This window comes from Equus przewalskii, chromosome 21 (genome assembly GCF_037783145.1).
Source record: "Equus przewalskii isolate Varuska chromosome 21, EquPr2, whole genome shotgun sequence".
NCBI lineage: Eukaryota > Metazoa > Chordata > Mammalia > Perissodactyla > Equidae > Equus > Equus przewalskii.
In genome coordinates, this window is record NC_091851.1 from 44,078,679 (window position 1) to 44,100,033 (window position 21,355).

At 59.2% G+C, this 21,355-nt stretch overlaps 1 protein-coding gene across 3 annotated transcripts in view; it reads right to left on the bottom strand.

Moving 5' to 3' along the window:
• Positions 1–3,562: 3,562 nt before the first annotated feature.
• The window catches only part of PMEPA1 (prostate transmembrane protein, androgen induced 1), a 58,517-nt gene continuing 40,724 nt past the window's right edge, over positions 3,563–21,355 (bottom strand). For 2 of the 3 annotated variants that reach the window (XM_070589629.1, XM_070589630.1), the window contains exons 2-4: positions 14,010–14,164; positions 8,158–8,211; positions 3,563–7,692 (exon numbers count right to left, since the gene is read on the bottom strand). In XM_070589629.1, coding sequence (XP_070445730.1) covers positions 7,144–7,692; positions 8,158–8,211; positions 14,010–14,164 — 758 coding nt within the window. In that variant the 3' untranslated portion in view covers positions 3,563–7,143. Of the gene's footprint in view, positions 7,693–8,157; positions 8,212–14,009; positions 14,165–14,447; positions 19,889–21,355 lie in introns of those variants that run through there. The other variant, XM_070589628.1, reaches the window with a different exon arrangement.

The window sequence follows — 21,355 nt, forward strand, 5'->3', positions numbered from 1 at the left end:
TTTTCTGTAAATATAAAACTGCTCTAAAAATAAAGTCTTTTCTTTTTTTAAGTTTATTAAACAAAAGAAAGCAAAGAAGAGATGGCCCTCTTTTTTGTCTTTGGATGTGATGCCTGGAGCTGCAGCAGCCACCTTGCAGCCATGTTGGGGTCCAAAGCAGAGATGGGAAAAGCCTTCTGTAAAGGGGGCCGGATAGTAAACGTTGTAGGCTTTGTGGGCCCTGTCGTCTCTGTGGCAACTATTTGGCTCCACCATCATAGCACAAAAGCAGCCGTGGACGGTATGTAACTCAGTTGGTGTGGCTGTGTTCCAATAAAACTTTATTTGCAAAAGCAGGCAGCTGGGGATTTGGTCCATGGGCCATGGTTTGCTGACCCCTGATCTGGAGGACAGATTTCAGCAGGCCAGGTGCCTGCAGGACCCTGGGGCGTGGCCGAGCCGTGGACCCGGGGCCCTGACACTCCTTGGAATGTCTTGATTCGGAAAGAATACACTTCCTTGGTGCTTATCCCTGTTTGCTCATTTTCTGGTCCTTGTGGCCAGAAGCCCCCGAGGATTCACGGGTCCTGCTGCTCCTACACCTGCCGTCTCCTGTGTCCTCCTGGCGCCCCTGGGATGAGTGGGGGGGGGCAGGGAGAGACATGCCACGGGCTCTTTCTGTCCCTCCCACAGCCTGACAGCCGGACCTTACACCTCTGTCTGCCTGTCTGTCCCATGAGGGAGCCCGAGGAAGCCGGGTGAGGGACAGCATTGGGTGGCGGAATAGGACATCCCCACTTTTGCATTTTGGTGACAAGGGAGGCCAGCTGACCTCTCTGTGCCTCAGTTTCCATGTCTGTAGAACGGGGGTGTTGTGAGAATGAAAGTTGCTGGGAAGTGCAGGCCCTGTCACTCCTGGGAGCATGTATTTATTCCCTGTAGATGATGGATATGACTCTGGCTCTGACCTCAAGTAGCTCAGTCTCCTCGGGGGACGGGCCATGAACTCGGCAAGCAATGCAGTGACTCTCAGTAGAGGGACACGGGGAAGCACAGAGGAGAGCAACCGACCCAGGCTCGGGGCATCCTGGAAGGCTCCCTGGAGGAGGTGCTGTCTGTGTTGGGTCTTAGTGCTTGAACGAAGGTCAGGACAGGGAAGGGGTTGGCAGAAGGGGATTCTAGGCCGAGGGAGCAGCGGTGACACTGTCATGAGGGTGAGGAGGGCAGTCAGGAAGCAGGCCCAGTGGGCATGGACACTGGGCTAGGAAGTGCTCTCCACCCCACAAGCAGGGCTGCAGAGAGGAGAGGGAAATGGGGGCCCAGGAGGAGCAACTCAGAGGGCAGGGGCTCCTGCAGGTGGACAGCAGCCGCCACGGAGAAGAGGAAATACCCCGGTTTCTCAGGCCAGATTCCAGAAATTTCTCCGAAGGCACTGGCTGCTGGGCCTGGTGTGAGGGGTGAGGGTGGAGGTGGGAGAGGAAGCCAGCCCAGGAGCCCTGCTGACTTTCAGGTGACCATGGAGGCTGTTGGCCCCACAACGAGGTCCTGAGGCTGCCACCCCATCTCAGACGTGACAGTGTCAGAGCTGCGGGATGCGGGCGAGGGCTCTGCCTGGAGGCTGCGGAGGCCAGGGCGGCGTCTGTCCCGTCACCCTGTGTCCCTGGCCCCGTGGTGGTGCTGCCATGTGGTGGGGGTGCAGTACCTGCCTATCAGATTGGCTCTAAATGGCGCCTAAGGCTCTCCCCCGGGTCACCTGCGGATGACCTCCGTCATGTTCCTAATCGCGCCAGGCTTTTTGGTTGCCCCCCAGCATCAGGCCTTGCCCCCCACCTTCCAGGCTGCTGTGCGGGACGAGGGGCTCACGCAGCCCATGCGGTGCTTTGCTGAGTCTGTGCTCACGCGGGCGCGCGGCCCCCGTCTCTCCCTTTCCTCCCTGACATCTCTCAGCTCGGAATCCAGCCTCCCACACGCCCTCCCGCGTTGTGCTGCGGTGTGATTCTGGCCTCTGCCTCTAAAACCAGCGGGTGGTTCTTGGAGGTCAGGGATTGGGCCTGAGGCGCTGCCATCGCCCGCAGCCACCTCCGCCCCGGCAGGTCACGCTCAAAAAAACACCAGAGGGAAAGATGAGGCCTCCCTCCGGCCGCCAGGCTGCCCCCTCAGTCGGGGACTTAGCGTCGAGGTTGGTAGCTGGCAGGTGCACCCAGGAAGTGCTGGCCGTGCCTGATTTCGGTCTTCTTTCTGGAAGGATGCAGCGATGCCTGCTTGGGCTGTGCTCGAAGGCAGGGGTCTGCTCTTTGATGAGAACCCAAGACTTCCCTCTGGGGCGGGAGAGGCTCTGTTCTGCCCCGACCCGCTGGGTGCTCAGCCCGGGACCTGCAAACTGATCTGAACGCTTCGAGGGGCATTGCACATACAGAACCCACCCTGGGAGCCCGTCATCAGTAAGAGCAGCGATGTGCGCGCGCCAGGCACCCTTTTGAGGACCTGCAGGCATCATCTCGTCAGACACCAGGTGCAGCCGCCCCACAGGCACCGTCACCCCCCATTCCACAGATCAGGGCACTGAGGGTCAGCCAGAGGCCTGAGGGGCGCTCGGCCGGAGCCGGGCGGGCACAGCACCGCGGCGCCCTTCTCCCACACGAAGGTTAATGAGCTCTTTTGGTTTCTCCCAAGGCGTCATCACCTCTGAGGTTTTTCTGCACCAGAGAGAGGCACAGGCCAGGCGGACGCGTGCTGTGTCCCGCCCTGATCATCGGGCTCTGGGGTCGCGGGGCTGAGGCCAAAAGCGGTCCTCCGTGCCGACCAGCGCTGCTGTGGCGAATCTTCAGCACACCTTATCAGACCTTAAAGACGGTCCTATTGAGAGAACTAAGTGAGAGTTTCTGTGGTGGGTGCTGTGGGCACCCCACGCAGACCCCTGGGGCCCCTCTAGGGTTCTCTGCACCCTTCCTCCTGCTGCTGTGCGTGTTGCTGCAAATGGCTGGCACCTGGGAACGTTTCCAGAGGGCCCCTGGGGCTCGTGGACCCTCACTGCTCCACTCTCCTAATGAAGAGCCGGGCATGCCTGGGAGGCACCCAGAGCTCCCTACAGGTCCCCTTAGGATCAGGCTAAGGCTGGACTTCACCTAAAACGGTCCCCCTTGCATGGCTTCTCCTTCTCTGTCCTCTTCCTGACTCCCTTAACTGTCTCCCCTGGGAGCATAACCTTGGTTCATCCCTTCACACCAATCCATGCCTCAGTGTTTACGTCTGGAAGAGCCCCACCCAAGATGGTTTCTTTCTTGCAGACCTTATCAGAGCTTTTGCCATGCTACAGAGAATAATGATTTTCCAAGAGGGAGGAAAAGCAGGCCATGTTTTGCAAACTCTTTTAACCCTAATACCACCCTTTTAGCAGAACTGCCTGCCTGAGCAAGTATTTTCACTGGGTTCCCTGAACTAAAACAGAGAGGTTGAAGGACTTGCTCAAGGCCACACAGCAGCTTCAGGGGATCCCTTCGTCCCCCCTAAAAGCGTCCTGGGGTTGTTGCTGAAGGTGGTGGGGGGCAGGGGAAAGCAACGCTGCCAAGGAAGCAGAAAAGCCTTGTTCCAAAGAATTGTAAAATTTATTGTATAAGTATTGCAGCTTTTCAGAACGTCGTCATTGCCACTAATGATTATTGATACACAACAAGCGATTTCATCAGGCCTGGGGATTGGCATCCAGATACAGAGTCTTACACAGCAGCAACAGGGGCGCTGCACCCGCGTGCCACGCAGTTTACATACATTTAACTTGAACAGAACTCAGGAGACAGGGCTGCGAAGGAGAGCGGATCCAACGCCAGCAACGCGACGGACCAGCGTTGCCGTGAGCGCGACCCCGTGGAACCAGCAGGCACGGGGGAGCGGGGCGTGTCCTTCAGAGCTCTATGGCACGGCACAAGTGGAAGCATGGTTTCCGGAAAAACAAAACACTTTCTTTCCTAATCATCAGGATATTTTACGGATCTGCAAGCTTTGTGTTGTCACACGCAGGAAAAAAAAAAATCTCTGAAAAGTACAATTCACAGGGAAGACAGACGAGGACAGGGAACGGATTCGGTTCTCTCCCTGCCCTGGGGACGTGGGAGAGGAGTCACTTTCAGCTCTTGGCAGAAACCCTGGGCTTTAGGGAAACACGGACAGCTCTTACTGCACACTGCTAAGTCCATCTGCGTAGACCCGGGCTGCGGGGGAAATGACCTTCTTTGGGGAGGAGACGCAGTGGTGGACAAACAGGGAGACAGCGGGAGGTGAGAGCCAAGCCCACCCTGGTCCCCCTCCACCTAGCCACTGCCGAGGGCTCCCTAACTTTCTGCTGGAAAAAGGGGGCCCCCTGAGGGGTGCTTCTCAAAGATACTGGCACGGCAGCCACTATCTAAAGAACAGCCTGCACTCCCAGAGTTCTGGGGTCCAACAGAGAAACCAAGAGCTTACTACTCCGGCAGCAGTTTCCAGAACCACACCCACTGGTTTTCCAGGGACGCGCCCCGACTTTGACAGGCCACCCCACCATGAACTTCTCCACCTGTCACCCTCTGGGCACGAGGCCCAGGAATGTCGCAGCATTCAGACCCGGACGGCAACACAGAGCCATAACTGGAGGGGCGTGCTGTGCCCCGAACTGGCTGAGGTCAGTAACCCATGCCCCCACATTCTCCTCCTCGCTCCCTCAAACACGGCCAATCCAGGCCCCGCCACCAAGCAAGAGATCCAAGCAGTTGGCTCAAGGGGACCCGGGAAGGAAGGCTCGGCTTGGCTGTCCGCAGACCCCGCTCACACCAATGAGGTCCACTTCCAGGTTTTTGACCCAGATGGGAGTTAAACGCAGACTTGACGTAAGAGGCTGGAGGGGCAGGAGGGGCACCTGACCAAGCGAGATGGAGGCACATCCGAGGGGGAGGGAGAGCAGGCGGGACAGACCCGGGGCCCTGGGGTGTTGGAAGGAGCAGCCCTTTGGGGTGGGCGGGAAGGCCAGTCCCGGTGAGCGGGGCACTGTCCAGGCACCCCTGCCCAGTGACAAGCCCACCCAGTGCCCCCGCCCAGCAACAGGAGAGCCAACCGCTTCCTCGGTAAGGCACTAGGAACGCTTCACACAAAGGAAAGATACGTTTTTAGAAATTTTTATCTATAAATGTGTCCCCGTACGCTTCTGGACAAACTATATTGATTTCTCTGCATGACCTTTTAAGAGAATCCTCCTCCTCCTTGAGAGAGAGAAGCAAGTTCCGGCTAAAGACCCCTCGGACAGGCAGCTTTCATCGCCAAGGTGCAAGCCCTTCCCACCAGGCTGGTCAGCCAGCACAGACACTGTGCTCACAGGTCGGTCACCGTGTTCTTCTCACGTATATAAATAGAGTTCAAATGGTCAGAACTTCAAAACTGTTCTCAAGGTCTTTGTTTTTCAAGTAATAAAAAAGTTGCTTAAAAACACTAATTATTGCCTCTCACACCTTTCTCACCCGTTCGTCTGCTAGCTGGCATTCTCCTGAAAATGAAACACCTCCGTGGGATGGGGTGGGGGCCTTGCTCTTCTGGCTGGGGGAGTCACCCAGTAGAGTATGGGCAAGTCCTCAGTGGGAGGAAAGACCTCCGGCTCCAGCCACTGTCTCTGGTAGATCCCAAAGGGCCCCCACTCCTCTCTCCTCCCCCTGCACCCCACCAAGGGGTCCCGACCAACCCAAACCTGCTCAGTAAAATCCTGGCAAACAAGAGTTGTGTCTGATCAAGAGGCCTATGAAAACACAGATAAACACATCAGACATGACTGTTTCCATGGGAAGGAGCCGAAAGTGTGGGAGCGGAGGTAAAGAATTCTGCTTCTAAAGCATAAAGCCAGAGTCTGCGTTGGTTTGGCTGTTTCTCATTCTAACCCCTGCACGTGTCCTGGGAGGAACCTGGGCCTGTCCGCTTCTCATCTCTGGTCTTCCGTGTATGGGCCTGTTAACTGAGAATCGACACGGAAAGAGAAAGACAGGCATGAGGTCAAATTCCTAAAACTTGGGGCCTTTCCTCTACGCCAGTGGACCGCACCAACCTCAGCCGACAAATTCAGGAGCCACCCGCACCGCCGCCCGAGCTCTCGCGGGCACAAGCCAGCGACGTGTCCCCCTGGCAACACGCGCGGGGAGCGGCTGCAGCTTCGAGGGGGGCCTTAGTCCCTTCCTACGGGGACTTTCAGGGTTAAAAAAAAAAGTGGAGGAAAAACTAAGATTCCTTCAGTTAGGGTTTATTTTCATTTCGGGAAAAGCAAAGCCACCACTTGGAACTTGGTGCCTTGAGTAACTTTCCTATTTAGTCTGCGATCCAAATGCTCTTCTGGCCCAGAGGGAAAAAATGTCTCCTTCGGGGGGTGGAATGTATGCGAGGTAATAACCCATCACTCGACAGAAGCCTCCACTTCGCAGAGGAGCACCCGTCCAGAGGCCTCTCTCCAAACCCCACGCGGAGCCCACCCTCTGCCTGACGTGACCGTGAAACTCCGACATTTCTCCCTTAAAAGTCTCGACAGACACGACGTTTCCATCAAACGAGCACTGACATATTTATATTAAAAAATAGTGCAAAAGCTCAACATTTATATAAATAACTCTAAACCCCTGCTTCGTAATTTTTTTTCTTTACAAGGTAATACACGCTTTCTGAGTTGGCACTCAAAAATTGCCATTTTTTTTCTCTTCTACTTCAGAAAACAACTTTTTTTTTAATAGGCCTCTTCTAATACAAAAATACTCCTGCCCTCACACATACAGTTTCTCTTATTTCATATATATTTATATATATAATATTGCAGATCTTTAAACAAAGGTTTTGTGCAAATATGTCTTTAAAGTTAAGTGAAATCATAAACAAACAAAAGAAAATAAGCATTCACACACACAGCTCAACTAGAAACAGAAAAGACTAGTGTAGGATTTTTTTTTTCTCTTTTGCCTTCAAGACACAGCTCAACAACGAAACGTGGTTTTTTGCAAGCTTCCTTAGCTTGTGCATTCAGACCAGACAGAACATGTAAATATTTATACACAGAGAGGTGGGGAGAGGACGGCCTCCCGCCGCCCGCCCGGGCTCCTCTCGTCTCTTTAAGAAGTGCGGGCTCTCGCCCCTCCCTCCTGCTGCCCTGGCCCTGGCGGCCTGGGATTCCTAGAGAGGGTGTCCTTTCTGCTTATCCTTCTCTTTGCTCCAGGCGGCTGTGCTCTCCAGGGGGGCGATGTGTGCGTGGTGGAGCCGGGTGCCCTCCAGCAAGGAGTGCGGCCCACTGCTCTGCTGGTGCTGGAAGGAGGAGGACCCGGGGTAGTGCCCGATGACCTCGCTGTAGGTGGGGGGGGGCCCCTCCATGCGCCCGCCGCCCCCGTAGCATGTGGCGCTGATGCCCGAGTTACTGCTGGGGGGGCAGGGGCCGCCCAACATGGCACTGTCCATCAGGTCGCTGTCGAAGATGGTTCTGTTGGGGGGCGCGCGCACCGACTCCCGGTTCAGCTCCAGCTGCTGCTCGGCGTCCCGCAGCTGGAGAGTGCAGGGGCCCTGGTAGGGCGGGGGCTCCTCCCCGTCCGACAGGGAGATGGTGGGCGGCAGGTCGATCTCATGCTGCAGGTACGGGTACGTGGGCTGGAAGCGGTGGAAGCGCGCCCGCTGGGCGAACGGGGGCACAGCCAGGCGGTCGGCGGGCCGAGGCGGAGCGTAGACCTGCGGCTGGAGGGGCAGAGCAGAGTGAGGGTCCCCCGGAAGCAGGGCCTGAGACCGTGATTTGGCTGCAAGGGACTCTGTTCTTTGGGAAAGGATGGGGGCGAAGGGGCTGAGCCTGGAGTCCAGCCCCGGCCTGATGGCCCGGGAGCCCTGGAGTATGAACATCATCACGGGGTTAAAACAGGGGCAGCCTTTGTCCTTGTGGGTCACAGATATGGTGGGCTGCTCCCTGGGGGTACAGAGCATATGATCCCGGGGCAGGGGGATCCCATCGCCAAGGACGGTTCTTCGAGAGGGTGGAGGTGTGAGCCTGTAGCAGCCACTCTTCCAGCAGTGGGAGCGCCGCCCACCTGGTGACGGGGACCTGCGGGGCGGGGGGCCTTCCGCATCCACTACAGTAGCCTTGGGGGGCACGCCAAGAGGGGGAACAGAGGGCTGGGGTGATGGAGGGGAGGGAGCTCGGGGTCTCACCTCTGGGATTCCGCTGCCTGACACTGTGCTCTCCGAGGGCCAGAGGCATCCTTCCTGTATGGGGATGAAACAGACGGGGTCAGCAGGATGGACACAGGTGGGAGAGCAGAGGGTCGCCCGGCTTTGATTCTGAGACCTTCCAACTGGAATCAGATCTGGCAGGATCCACTTCTCTCTATCCCCACCTGGCTGCCCCGGCTGGGGCCCTGGACGTTTCTCTCGGACACAACCACAGTTGCTTTGCCACTGATCTCCTGGCGCCCACTGCTGTCCCCAAAATGCATCCTCCGCTCCCACTTTCCAAAACATACACCTGATTCATGGTCCCTTCTTCTCAAAACCCTCCAGCAGCTTCCCATGTGTGGACCTTAGAATAATCCAGTTAACCCATGAGCTGGCGGGTAAGGAAGCCTGGCATGATCTAGCCCTCCTGGCCTTGACCACCATTGCCTGCTGTGCAATGACCTTGGGCGAGTTACTTAACCTCCATGCTGTAGCTTCTGCATCTGAAAATGTGGATACTGATAGTACTCGCCTCAAGGAGCTGCTGAAGAACTTAAGGAGCGGAACACGCAAACCACCTGGAGCACACGTGGCCCTCAGGGAGCACAGGAAAGTGCTGGGTGCCACCATCACTCAGCCTCCAGCCACGCTGAGACGCTACCTACAGCATCAAAGTGCTAAGTGTGCACCTCAGGGCCTTTGCACTGACTACCCCAATGCAGGGCTGGCTCCTTCTTGCTTCAATTCCAGTGTCCCCTGCAGACATTCTCTGACACCATTGTCTAAAGGGCCTCTCCCATTAAAAATCCTGTCCTCTGCTATTTCCCTTCATAGCATCTGTCACATCTGGGATCATCCTGTCTATGGTTTATTTAGCTCTTTACAGTCTGTCTCGCCCTCTATATCGTGGGCCCAGTTTAGAGGTGAAGGAGTATAGGAGAGTTAACAAGCAAAGTGCCCCACGCAGCTGCTCCACCACAAAATGATGACTTGCTTAGTCAACAAACACAGAATGTGGCACCACGTCTGGGCCTAGCTCCGCGCCAGGTTTTGGGCATGTGGCTGCCACCTCACGAAGCTTATATCCTCTGCTGAGATTCTGGGGGCGCCATCAGCTCCCCCCAGGGATCCAGGAGGCTGGCGCTGGACTCCACTCTGCCCCGGCGGCCAGGCTCTGGGAGGACAACTTGGCCCTGTCACACCCACCTGTGGGGTTCCAGCCCCCCTTGCCCCACCCCCACCTGTGAGCAGCACCTGCCCACTCAGACCACCTCGACCTCAGCCTGGGCTGCTGTGGGGAGAGCCTGGGAGAGTGAGCCCCCCTCAAAGGGGCCAAGAGGCCGGGAGGCAGCATACTCCGCAGACACCAGGGCCCTCAGCTCCCACCGAGCTGGGACCCAGGCTTCAGCGACAGCTCTCAACTGACGGAAGACCCTGCCCCTGAGATACCCACTTCACAGGGCAGGAAAGCTGGGCCCCAAGTGAGGACCAGTTCATGTGGGGCAACCCAGACACTGGTGGTGCACAGTGACAGCCCTGGGCCCGGGGAGGGGCGCTGTCTTTCCATTTCACAGCTTTACTGAGATGTAACTGACATACGATAAACTGCACATATTCCAAGTCGACAACTCGGGTAAGTTTTAGCATATGTATATACCAGGAACTCATCACCACAATCAAGATAACGAACATATCCATCGCCTAAAAGTTTCCCTGGGGGTACGTTTTCTTGAGGGTCCCAGGAAAGTCGATCCTTGTCAGCAGTCTGGGGAGGAACGGCCCAGAGGCTGCAGTTTCCTGGATGGCCACTAGGGGCGCTCTGTGTCTCTCAAAACTGTCCCATCAGGCATGTGCTCGCCCCATAAAGACTCGGGGTCCAGGATGCTCCAGCGCCAGGATGCAGAAAGCAGACGCACACCCTTACTGTTAATATGGTTGTCAGCGCCCACTTTGTTAGTGACATGAGTAATGCTGGACCAGTTGCTGCCTTGGAGCCAGGCATCACGTGTGCTCTTTAACCCACCCTCTCAACTCCCCCGACAAACCTGCGAGGCTGGCCAAAGTCAGTTAGCGGAGCTGAGCTGGCCCGCCTGGGAGGAGGCAGCGCTGGGATCCAAACCCTTGTCGCCTGCCTCCAGGCCCACTCAGACTCAGGCAGATCCTGGCCGGCTCTGTGGCCCCCAGCACGGCCCACGTGTGAGCCAGGAAGCAGAGGGGGCCGTCTGCCTGTCCCATTAGAGTGGGGAGCCCTTGGGAGGGGTGCCAGCAGCCAAGCCTAGCTCGCCTAAAACCCTCCCATCAAGCCCTCAGCTGCCGGCCCTGCATCACATGGTCACCGACAACCTCTTCCCACCACTGCCCATCCCCACTCCCCTGCCCTAGTCCAGCTGTTCTCCACCGGGCAGCACAGTGGCACCACCCAGGGAGCTTAAGAAAACACCAAGCAAAGCCTGGGGGCCCCAGCACAGTCCCAGAACCACCCACCATCCTCATCACCTGACTACCTCCAATTTGTGCACCTGGAGGTCACCTCCTCCTCCAGGGAGCCTTCCAGGAACCCCCCACTGAGCCAGATGCCCCTCCCCAGGCTCCCACAGCATCTCAGCTCCTGTGTCAGCCAGGCTCTGCTGCAGTCACCCCATGCCCACAGGCTGCGCCACAGTAGGTGCAACCCTCTCGCCCACAGAGGCCGCGTCTTACACGCCTTGGGCAAGATGGTCTGTCACACCGATAACAAGGCTGCTGCAGGGCAAATGCAGCCACAGAAGACACCACGGGAATGCACATGGCTGGGTGCCAATAACTCTGCTTACAACAGGCAGCCGGGTCCTGGTCTGTACCTTGAGGAGTCCTGACCCACCTTCAACTCCAGACTCCAAGCTACGTGCCTGCTTGACAGCGCCACGCGGCCAGATGCCACTCCTGACTCTTCCCCCAGGCTCCTCAGTGAACGGGACTGCCACCCACCAAGCTTTGCAGGCTAAACATCAGGTACTTATAAATGTTTACTGGAAGAATGGAAGAGCGGGACACTGCTTAGGACCCAGCCTGACACAAGGGGCCCCAAGAGAGTTCTGAGTCCCCCAGAGGCCACAGCAATGAGCCCTGGGGGAGCAGGAGACCCACTCGAGGGCTGATTTGGAGGCAGAGAGGATGAAGTGTTGCCCCATGCAAGGCCCTGGCCGAGCCTCCAGCACGATCCGTGCCCGCCCAGGCTGAGCAGGCCTCACACACGAACCCCCGTCTTCCGAGGGAGCCGCGCGTGAAGTGGCTGTCACGGTCCAAGATGCGTTATCTTTTGGGGGAATAATTAAAGGCTGTGAAAGGGATTCAATTAAAAGCATGTGTTGTCTATCCAAACTGGTCCCTGAAAACAAAGCTCGGGGACCCAGGGACAGCCCAGAAAGGGCAGGAGGCTTCCTGGGTGGGGCCCGGCTGCACCTGTCCACTGCTCACAGGTGCCCAGGTGGAAGTGCACCTGCCTTTACAGGTAACACTCCCCTCACCTGCCTGCTCAGGACAAGCCCCTGGAGACCCACAGTCTGTGCCACTGCAGTGGCTGGATTGTCACCGTCGTGACCATCATGAAGTATGTCCTGGCTTCCCAGGGAGGGGCACCAGGCAGGGAAGTGACATCCGAGGGCCACAGGGCTTACCTGCATGTGAGTCCCACCCTCAGAGAGGTGAGAAAACAGACTCCTAGGGGGTCACCCTGAAAACCATGGCAGAACAGCCATGCCGGGGGGAGGGGGGGTGGCGGGGGCCAGCTGCAGGCAGACAGCTGCCGGGTCTGGGTCTCTCTGGGAGGTCACGGGGCCCCCAGACTCCTCAGACATACCCTGTCTGGCAGGGGGTTCCCAAGGGAGCCACCACACTTACTTCAGGCCTAAGAAAGCTCCTGTTTACCCAGCCGGGCATCCCCAGGGCCTGTGCGGGTAGCTGGGTGATGGTGGGGCAGGGGTGGGGGGGGGGGCGGCTTTCTTTTAGCCTCAGGTGTCCAGGAGGCAAGGCCCGAGTCCTGACCTCCCCAGGGCTGCCTCCCCCTCACACCAGAACCCCTGCCATTTCTCCAGCACCCTCCCACGACCACACAGGCAGGAGAAGGGCTAGCTCCACCCACTTTTCAGACGCACACACTGAGGCCAAGGGACGAGATGACCCCTCTGGAACCCGCACTAGTGGGCTGGTGTCTTCTCGTTTGTCCAAAGTGCCCTCGATTGGCCCAGCATCCGAGGGAGGAAGAAACAGGCCCGAACACTTCAAACTGCCATTTAAAAGCAGGCCAACATTCCCACTCTTTGAGCCCGATTCTCCTCCGTGGATGGGGTTCCCGGCCGCTGACGGGGGGACTCTGAGGCAGCCGTGGCAGGCAGAGTGCAGCGCAGGGCAGCAGCGGCCCCGGGGCTGGGTGACACGCAGGGAGCCGGCTGTCGAAGTGGCCAGTCCCGCAGAGCAGCAGTGCCCAGCGCCCTGGGACACACACAGGGCCTCAGGTTTGGGGCAGCCCATGTTCCCCTCAGAGGGACCAGAGCAGATGCTCTTGGTCCTAGCAACCTGGTGACACACGGAGACTGAGGCCTGATGGCAGGGAGAGGCCCAAACCTGCCTGGGCCGGGCCTGCCAGCCTGACCTGGCTCAGCCCCGCAGACTCTGGGCACCGCCACCAACCCCAGGCCCCGCAGAACCAAGCCCACACCCAGCACCGCCTCCTTATTCCGTCACTGTCCTCCTGGTGGCCAGCAAACATGGCTCAGAGGCGCTCCGTCCCACGGCCCCGGGCCACCTGCTATCAGACAGCACTCTTGTCCCAGGTTAAGTCACACATCGCAGGCTTGGAGACAGAGAGCGTACAGAGAGGGACCGTGTACTCCCCTCAGTCCATCTGTGGAACAGCCAACACGGGGCAGAGCTCAGCCCCGAAGGCAGAGGGGGACACAGGGGACCTGGGCAGGCTTCCGCCCCCCAGGAGCTGCTCCAGCTCCGATGTGTGGACTCTGGAGGGGACATTCCGGGATTTCCAGACGCCCAAAGGGGCTCACGATTCTACTAACATATCAAAACGCAGTGTTACCATTAACAGCAGGCACAGCACTGGAAGGTCCCCCCCACCCTCCCGGCATCGCCCCCGTCCCGCAACCTCACGCCAGCCTTCAGAGGGGCCTCAGAGCCTCACCCCGATGGGTCCAGCTGAACAAGCCACCCTGGGAGTTTCGGTGACCGCCCTTCAGCATCCTTCAGAGCCTCAGCATCATCTGATTTAGGTACTCTCGTGTGTCTAGACGCAGCCCAGCAGGCAGCCACCCCATGGGACCTGCTCACAGCCACGCCCTCAGTGCCTGGCGGGCTCTAGGCACGCAGAGGGCGCTCAGGAGCTATCTGTCCAGTGAATGAATGAAAGGGCGGGCGGGCGGGTGGGTGGATAAAAAGTGAATGGAAGCGCCTGCAGTTCCGCAGGATCGTCAGCCCTGTGACGCAATGAATGGGGACGGAAGTCCCGCTTCGTGGATCGGGGACGCGTCCAAGGGCACGGGGCCAGCACCGTGGAGCTGGGATTCAACCCAAGCCCAGGAAGGGCCTTTTTCCGAGTGACCTGTTGCCTCCAAGGCGCTGAGTCCCTGGCGCAGATGCCCGTAGGGTGTTGGCGTGGGAAAAGGCCACCTCCCTTCTGTCTGGGTCGCAGCTGCAGGACTGAGGCCACCTTTCCCATCAGGCCTCTGCCTGGACCCAGAACGGCCTCCCCACCGCCCGTCCAGCGCCCCCCTGCGGCCACCGACTGTCTGCCTGCTCTCAGTCTCGCCCCCCCAGGTCCTGTGAGGAGCCCGCCCGGGACACAGGGTGCGAGCACTCACCGAGGACAGGGCGTCTGCTCTCCTCCTGCCCTGGCTGTGCCGGCCCATGAAGGAGCGCGCCGACAGCTTGTAGTGGCTCAGCAGGCACGTGATCACCACCACCATCACCATCACCACCACCACGATGATGGTGATCTCCACGAACTCCAGCTCCGCTGTAAGACGGGGGCACATGAGATGCGGGGGGCCCAGCCCTCAGAGCGTTCCCCCAGCCCAATGCAACTCCAGCCCGACACCCCCCCGACACAGTCACACCCCCGGACACAGCCACACACCCCAACACACACCCTGACACACACCCCAACGCACCTCCACACCCCCAACACACATGAGCCCGAACACACACACCCCCCCCAACAAACAGAGACAACACACAAACATATGCACACTGCACATACCTGCACACATACACATGTATCACACACACACCACACTCACGAACATGCACCACCCTCGACAGGACAGGACAGGACAGGACAGGAGTGTGTGAGGAACCCCCTGCCCCCGGTAACGAGGCCTCAGAAAAGCCGCAGTCCAGGTGCCTGCAGACGCTGCGATTCTCATTTCCTTTTTTTGGTTTGGTTTTGTTTTTCCCCTCGAAGGCGGAAAAACCCTCAAGTACTGGAAAAGGAAGACGGTTATTTTGATTCTGCTGGAGCCGGGGCGCTTTCTGCTGACTCAGGTGGGTGCGAGGCGGCCGGCAGCTGGCCGCGGTCGGTGCCAGCAGAGCAGAGCCCCCAGCAGCGGGCCAGCCGCCAGTGCCATCCTGCAGGCCCTGTGCGGGGACACGGCACAGGGGCTGAGGGGAGGCGGCTGGCAGCGTGGGGGCGAAGGCCCAGCCTCCCCCACCAAGGCCCCACGGGGCACACCACCACGCCCCCCCGCCCGGCATGGAGGGCGGCAGGAAGGCTCCCCGAGGCATGCAAGCCGCCAAGGGCTCCCCAGGCGGGTTCAAGCTCAGAGCCGCTGACCCAGCTCCTCCCCCTCCAGACAGACATGGAGCTGGAACAGCGGGCAGAGAGACTGCAGAGTGCCAGGCAGTGTTGGGGGCGCCGTGTCACGGGCTCTGGCCCATCGTGCTGGGCCCAGACAGCTCCAAACCAGTGACGGCCAACCCCTCCAGCCACCCGCCTGTTCCCTGAGGCTTCAGCAGGACAGCCATGCGTCCCATGCGCACGTTTCTGTCGGCACAGCTGCAGAAGCCTCTCCACTCGGACGCCCCCTCCACATTCTTCCAGAAGCCCCACCAGGCTCCCCAGACGCCCACCTTCTCACGCCGTGCCACACAGCTGCCAACGGGGCAGCGTCACCTATGGCCTTCGTAAGCCGGGCGAGTCTGCCCCCAGGGAACACGTGGCAATGTCTGGGACATGAGAGGCTGTCGCAACCACGGGTGCTCCTGGCGTCGAGAAGGCGGGGACTTGGGTGCTGCTCAACACCACAGGGCACAGGACACCCCACAGCAGAGGGCGACGCATGCATACCGGGCGCCTTTACCATCCCATCTCACAGGCGAGGAGACTGCGGCCCAGAGGTCAGGTGACAGCCTTCGTGCAGCCCAAGAGCCCAAAGCTGGTGGCTCCTCGCACTTGACCATCCGCTGGAGGTCGGCCTCTGCGCCCGGGAATCAATCTGGAGCCTGGACCTTGGCTCTGGCCCCTGGCTGACAGTACTTCCCCATCTCGTCCTGGAGGGGCCCGGAGGGAGGAGGAAGCAGCCAGGGTCAATGGTGAGACTTTCTCAAGCCCCATGAAGGCCAGGGCCCGGCGGGAAATCAGGCAAACCTTGAATGGCCCACGGGTCACCCTCACTTTCCAGCCGGAAGGGCAGGCTGGGCCTGGGTCGGGCAAGGCCAGGCCTCTGACCCAGTAATGGTGGCTACACCTCCTGCCTCCCCAGACAGGCTGGTCCAGGGCCTGGGCAGCCTGGCCTGATTCCACAGGGCCCAGATCCCATCTTTAGGGCCCGGGAGAAAGCCGCCTTCAGGGGACACACAGGCCCGCTTTGTGCAGCACCCACTCACCCGCCCTCCAGAGGGGCCGCATGTCCCCTCCCCAACTTCATGCACTCTTCACCCCAGTGGGGACCTTGGCGGTGGCCACCCTCGGCCCTTCCCCCTGCTGACCCAAGGGCCCTGCCTACGCCGGGCCTGGAGGAAGGGAGGTGTGTGGCTGCCTTTGTCCCTTTCCCAGACCCTGGTGGCCTGCAGGACCCAGGCCAGGCCGCTGCCCTCCTCCTGTGTGTGGGGCCCAGGAGACAACAGTGAGACCGTGGCTGAGGCAGCAGGGCTAGTGGGGGCCAAAAGGGGCCAAGGGGTGAGGCCCCAGTGGGCCGAGGGGGTGTGAACAGACCCTCCGTGGCTCTCCCAGCCTCCCCAAGAAGGGCGGAAAGGGCAAGAGGATCTGATTCCTGGGGGCCGGTGACCAGAGCGTAAGAATTGCTCCCAGAAATGAGCACAGGCTCCTGAAAGCACAATGTGCCACCCTGGTCCCTGGGCCACAAGCCCCTTATGGCACAGACCCAGGAATCCACACGGGAAGGGGAAAGAAAAACTCTCCGAAAGAGAAACGACAGCTGACTTCTGGGCTACACCCTGGAAGTCAGGGGCCTGGGTTCCAGGCCCAGCGGAGGAGGGAGGGTCCCGAGGGTTCCCCAGACTCCGCTGAGGCACCATCAGGACCCCCACCTGGCTCCGTGCGACCCTGGACTCCATCTCTGAGTCCATCCCCGTTTCCCTTGTAAAGGGGGAGATGAAAGACACCTGCCTGCAGAGCAGTGAGCAGGCGGTGGGTTCAGCACTTGGGGAGCGCCCCCTTAAGGTGACCATGATTAATGGGGGCTCAGCTGCACCCCAGCTACAGCAAAACTACGATGACAGCCCAAACCCATAAGCCCGAAGAAAGCAGGACCATGCTGAATACTCCAGACACACCCAGGCGCAGAGGCACAGCGGGGCGGGCACTGTGGGGAGGCGGGGAGGCCCCGAGCGAGCTCCTGACCCAGAAAGCAGAGGACACCCTGGGCCAAGGAGGTCCTGAGATCTCCACTCAGACCTCAGAGCGACCCCCACGCCGTGGGAAGGGCGGCTGCATAAGCATCGATGCTCTGCTTCCCCCACCAGCAGTATCGGGTACTCAGACGCGCCCAGTGAGGACTGCCCAGGCTGTGGTGTGTCCTGCCCAGGCAGCCCCAGCGCACTCTGACACTCAGGGTGCTCCTTCCAGGAGACACCACCCTCGGGGACAGAACCCTCCTCTCAGGAAGTGCACCATGGAAGCACCTGCTGGGAGAAGCGGCAAAGCGGAGGCCCGAGGACACCTGCATCCAGTCCCCGGGCCCCACTCAAAGGAACAGAGCTGTGGGCAGTCTCCCCCAGTGCACAGGCTTGCACTGTCCACGTGGGCCTGGCCCACTCCTCCGGGCATCATCCGCCCGCCCCTGTGGGCAGCCTGGCTTCAGCATCCGAGCCTCCGCTCCTCACTCCCGCTGCCCCCGCAGGCATTGTTAACCGAGCACGAGCTCCCTCCCCAGCAGGGCCACACAGCACTCAGTCAGACATGACCAGCTGAAGCCCCAGCAGGTCCGAGAGCACAGCACTCAAGGCAGGACAGCACCCCAGACCGGCCAGCCCAGTGCGGCCATACCACCGATCTCTCCAGAACCTAGAGACCATTTGTGAAGTTGCCTGGCCTTTACTGCTGGCAACGTATTCAACAGTTTTAGAAACACCGGGCAGGTCAAAGCCTACACAGCAGTTGGCTTCAGGACTTCCGGCATGGAGACAAGTCTGGGTCACTCAGCTGCTAACGGCAGAAGTGGAGCCACACCACTCCTGCCTCAGTTTCCGCAATTTGACAGACTTCCTGTTTACCTGGACATGAGGCCAAGTACCCAGCGTAGTACATGCAGGGGTGGGTCCTACCACTGTCTCCCACCTCGGGCCTCAAGTCTCCCATGACTGCAGGATTCCCAGCCAAAACCTGGTCACAGACAAAGGAGGGCAGAGAGAGGGGGTGGGTGGGCAGTCCTTAGCCCCAGCTCACTGTACTCACGTAACTGTGGCGAGGACGCTGACAGCTACAACACAGGCACTGGCCCCTGCTTTGAGCCCACTGCCCCCAGTTCCCCAAGTCTGTGAGGTGGTGCCATCACCACTGCCATTTTGCAGATGAGCAAACTGAGGTTCAGAGAGAAGCTGCTCAGATCATGCACCTCGAAAAAGCAGGGCTGGGTCCTGAACCCGGAGCCTCCCGTACGGAGGAGCTAAGGATGTGCAAACCCTCCCAGGTTCCCCAAAGCATCTGTTAGCCCCTGAGCACCCCGAGGATGCCTGGTCCTGCCTGCCTGCGTCTGCCAGCTGCCAGCCGAGTGACGCTGGGCACATTTACCTGTGAGCCCCAGGTACCACCTGGTGGGTGTGGAGATGAAATAACAGATGTAAGGAGCTCAGAATGGGACAGAAACAGCGGGTGTTCCACGGTCACCATTGTCACAATTCCCAACACCCCTTTGGGGACAAAAAGCACCCCCAAATCCATGCCGAAGCCTTGGAGATGCTGAGGTGGGCCGAGCTGTCCCTTGGCCCGGAGTGTGCTACTGGCCTCCACCCCAGGGCTGGGAGTTTGGGAAAAGATCAGTCCAAAAAGGTCACCCAGGGTGGCGGCTGCACCCAAGGCCATCAGGGATTTACTGGGACTGGTCCTTGCTCCGAGGACCCAGCTACGAGAACAGGAGCCTTTGGGAAAGAAACCTTGAATTTCCCTCATTTTGTTCCCGGCATCAAGTGTGCCCGCCATGGGGAGGGCGGGGGAGTGGCTCGCTAGTCTTCCTTGTAATTTCCCCCTTGGGTGGGCACGAGGCGGCGGGCTCTCGGGGTGAGCAAGCCCACCTTCCACAAGCACAGTAGGGTCACTCTAATTTAATTTAGCATCCCCTTTCCTCGTGAATAATTTCACATTAACAGGTCTATGCACCTCGCTGGAGTGACCTGACCCTCCATTGTCTCCTCCTCCGGAAAGACGCGGTCCCTTTGGGATGTGTGCACACGTCTCTGCTCCTTTCCCAGACACAAGAGAGAGGGGCAGCACGCCATGCCCCCTAAACGCCAGGCACGGTCCGAGTCCCCACGAGCCTCATCTCACTGAATCCTCACTGTGAGTCACTCTGGGAAGTGGATTCGAACAGGATCCCCCCACTTCACAGATGAGGAAACTGAGGCTGTGAGGTGATATGACTGGCCAAAGGCCACGCAGCACGAGGGCCCTGACCCCCATGCCCCAGCTTTCAGGGCTGGGTTAGGCCGACTGCCCACACCCAAGGGTCCTGAGGACCACGGCCCCAGAATGTCAGAAACAGGGTGGGTTCCTGTGAGTGGGACTAGTTGCAGGCTGGATCCGGGCTGCCTGGAGCATCACCCACCACGCGGTCCATGCAGCCAGCCCTTGGGGCCAGTGGTACCCTCCTCCCCGCCTCCGTCACAGGACAGTCGGGAGGCAACCTCGTGCTGGGCATTTGTGGAGCTTTGGGCACTGCCTACCACATGGCATAAAGATTCCAACAGCTGCCATCTCCTCTGCCCTGCCCTGAGTGCCAAGGGCCTGGCCAGGACAGGATCTCCTGCTCTTAATTCCCACAACCACCCCCACCTTGCAGCACTGGCCCCACCACACGCGAGGAGCCGAGTCAGAGAGCAGGCCTGCGTCTGCGGCTTCCAGGCTGAGGCGCTTTACTTCCCCCCGGCGGCTGGGGAAGCCAGGATGCTCCCTCAGAATAGGGTTTTTAAAATAAAATAAAGATTAAATAAAACTGTGGCTTAAAGAGGAAGCCAATTATATCAAAATAATTATCAAACTCTCAACCAGATTTGTGATGTGGGAAGAACCGACAGGATTACCTTTGTGATTCTGGGATATCAGTGCATTAAACGTGACCTGGCAGATTTCAATGTGATCTGAAGTCTGTGGTTTCCACTGGTGGCCACATCGCAGGTGCCGCTGATGCCGCTGTGGTTTGGAGCCCGTGTTCCGCTCGCTCGGGTTAGTTAAGGCAAAGATGCAATTCTTTCGCATCCAAGTTTACGGCCCCTGGTTCTTGGTGATGGAGCCATGATCCCAACCTAAGCGTAGAGCCAGAGGCTTGGTTCCAACCCGGGTTCGGCTGCTTCCAGCTGTAAGTGGGGAGGGGGCTGGTGTGGAATGGGTTGTGTGTGTGAAGAACGTGCCCAGCCCCAGGTACTGGAAGCAGCCACGACTGTCCCTGAGGTTTCGGTTAATAACCAGCGCGCCGGCGCGGTGCTGGAACTCCTTTCTCCCTCCTCAGCTGGAGAGCTGGGCCAGAGTCCACCTGGCTCCTGCCAGCCCACAGGAGGTTTCCAGACCAGACGACCCCCTCGCCGCCCAGCCCTCCCCCCGTGTCTGCTCCCGGCGCAGGGGCAGCCGGTGTGCTTCCTGGTTAACAAGCAGCCCGTGCAGGCGGCCTGTCTGGCCTCCTGGCCGCACACTGAGGAATTAGGAATTGGTGCTGTCTGAAATTTATGAAAATCTAATCTTGTTAGGCCTGCCTGGATGAGACGGGCCGGGGTGGGCCTCATTGTCATTCCGCGGAGCCCTGGAGCCCGGCCTGCCTGGGGTTCCTGCCACTTGAGGTCCTGCCCTCCCCCCGCCCCACCCCCAGTGCACGTGCATGGGGACCCAGCTCCTTTCCCCCCGAGAATTTCAAATAAAATTGAACCAGACGTCAAAGGAATAACTTTCTGATCGCTCCTGGTGCCATTTCAAAAGCCCCCGACGGCACATTTATTTCTCAGGGTAAGCCTGTTTCTAGGTAAAAAGATGGATCTGTCTTTCTCGTGAGGTTTGGGAGGTGGGGAGCAAGTCCAGGCCACTTTGCTCATTTTTGAAAACAGACTGCACCACCTTCCCAGTGCTGACACCGTGCCAAGTTGGGCACTGGGACTTGAGCACGACCCTGAGATACTGTCCCGTGTCATCAGTGCCGGGAGGAAGCAAGCCACCCACTGGCTTCTGAGGGGTGAGGACCAGGCCATGCAGCAGGGCCCGAGGCGCCCTGTGCCACTGCTCATGGCGGCATTTAGGGCGCAGGTTAGGAACATGAGGTTTGCCTTTGCCCCTGGGGGTACCTGGGTTTGAATCCCAGCTTTGCCACTTACTGTGACCTTAGGCAAATCACCAGTGTCCTCCTCTGGGGAAAGCAATGGAGGGACGGCCCAGTTCCCACTTCACGTGGTGGGGTAAGAACCCATGGGTTGATCTTGAGCCAGCAGTTCCAGGAGGGAAGCCCTGGAACCAAGAACTCCAGGTCCTGGGCCACACCTGTCCCCTCACCCC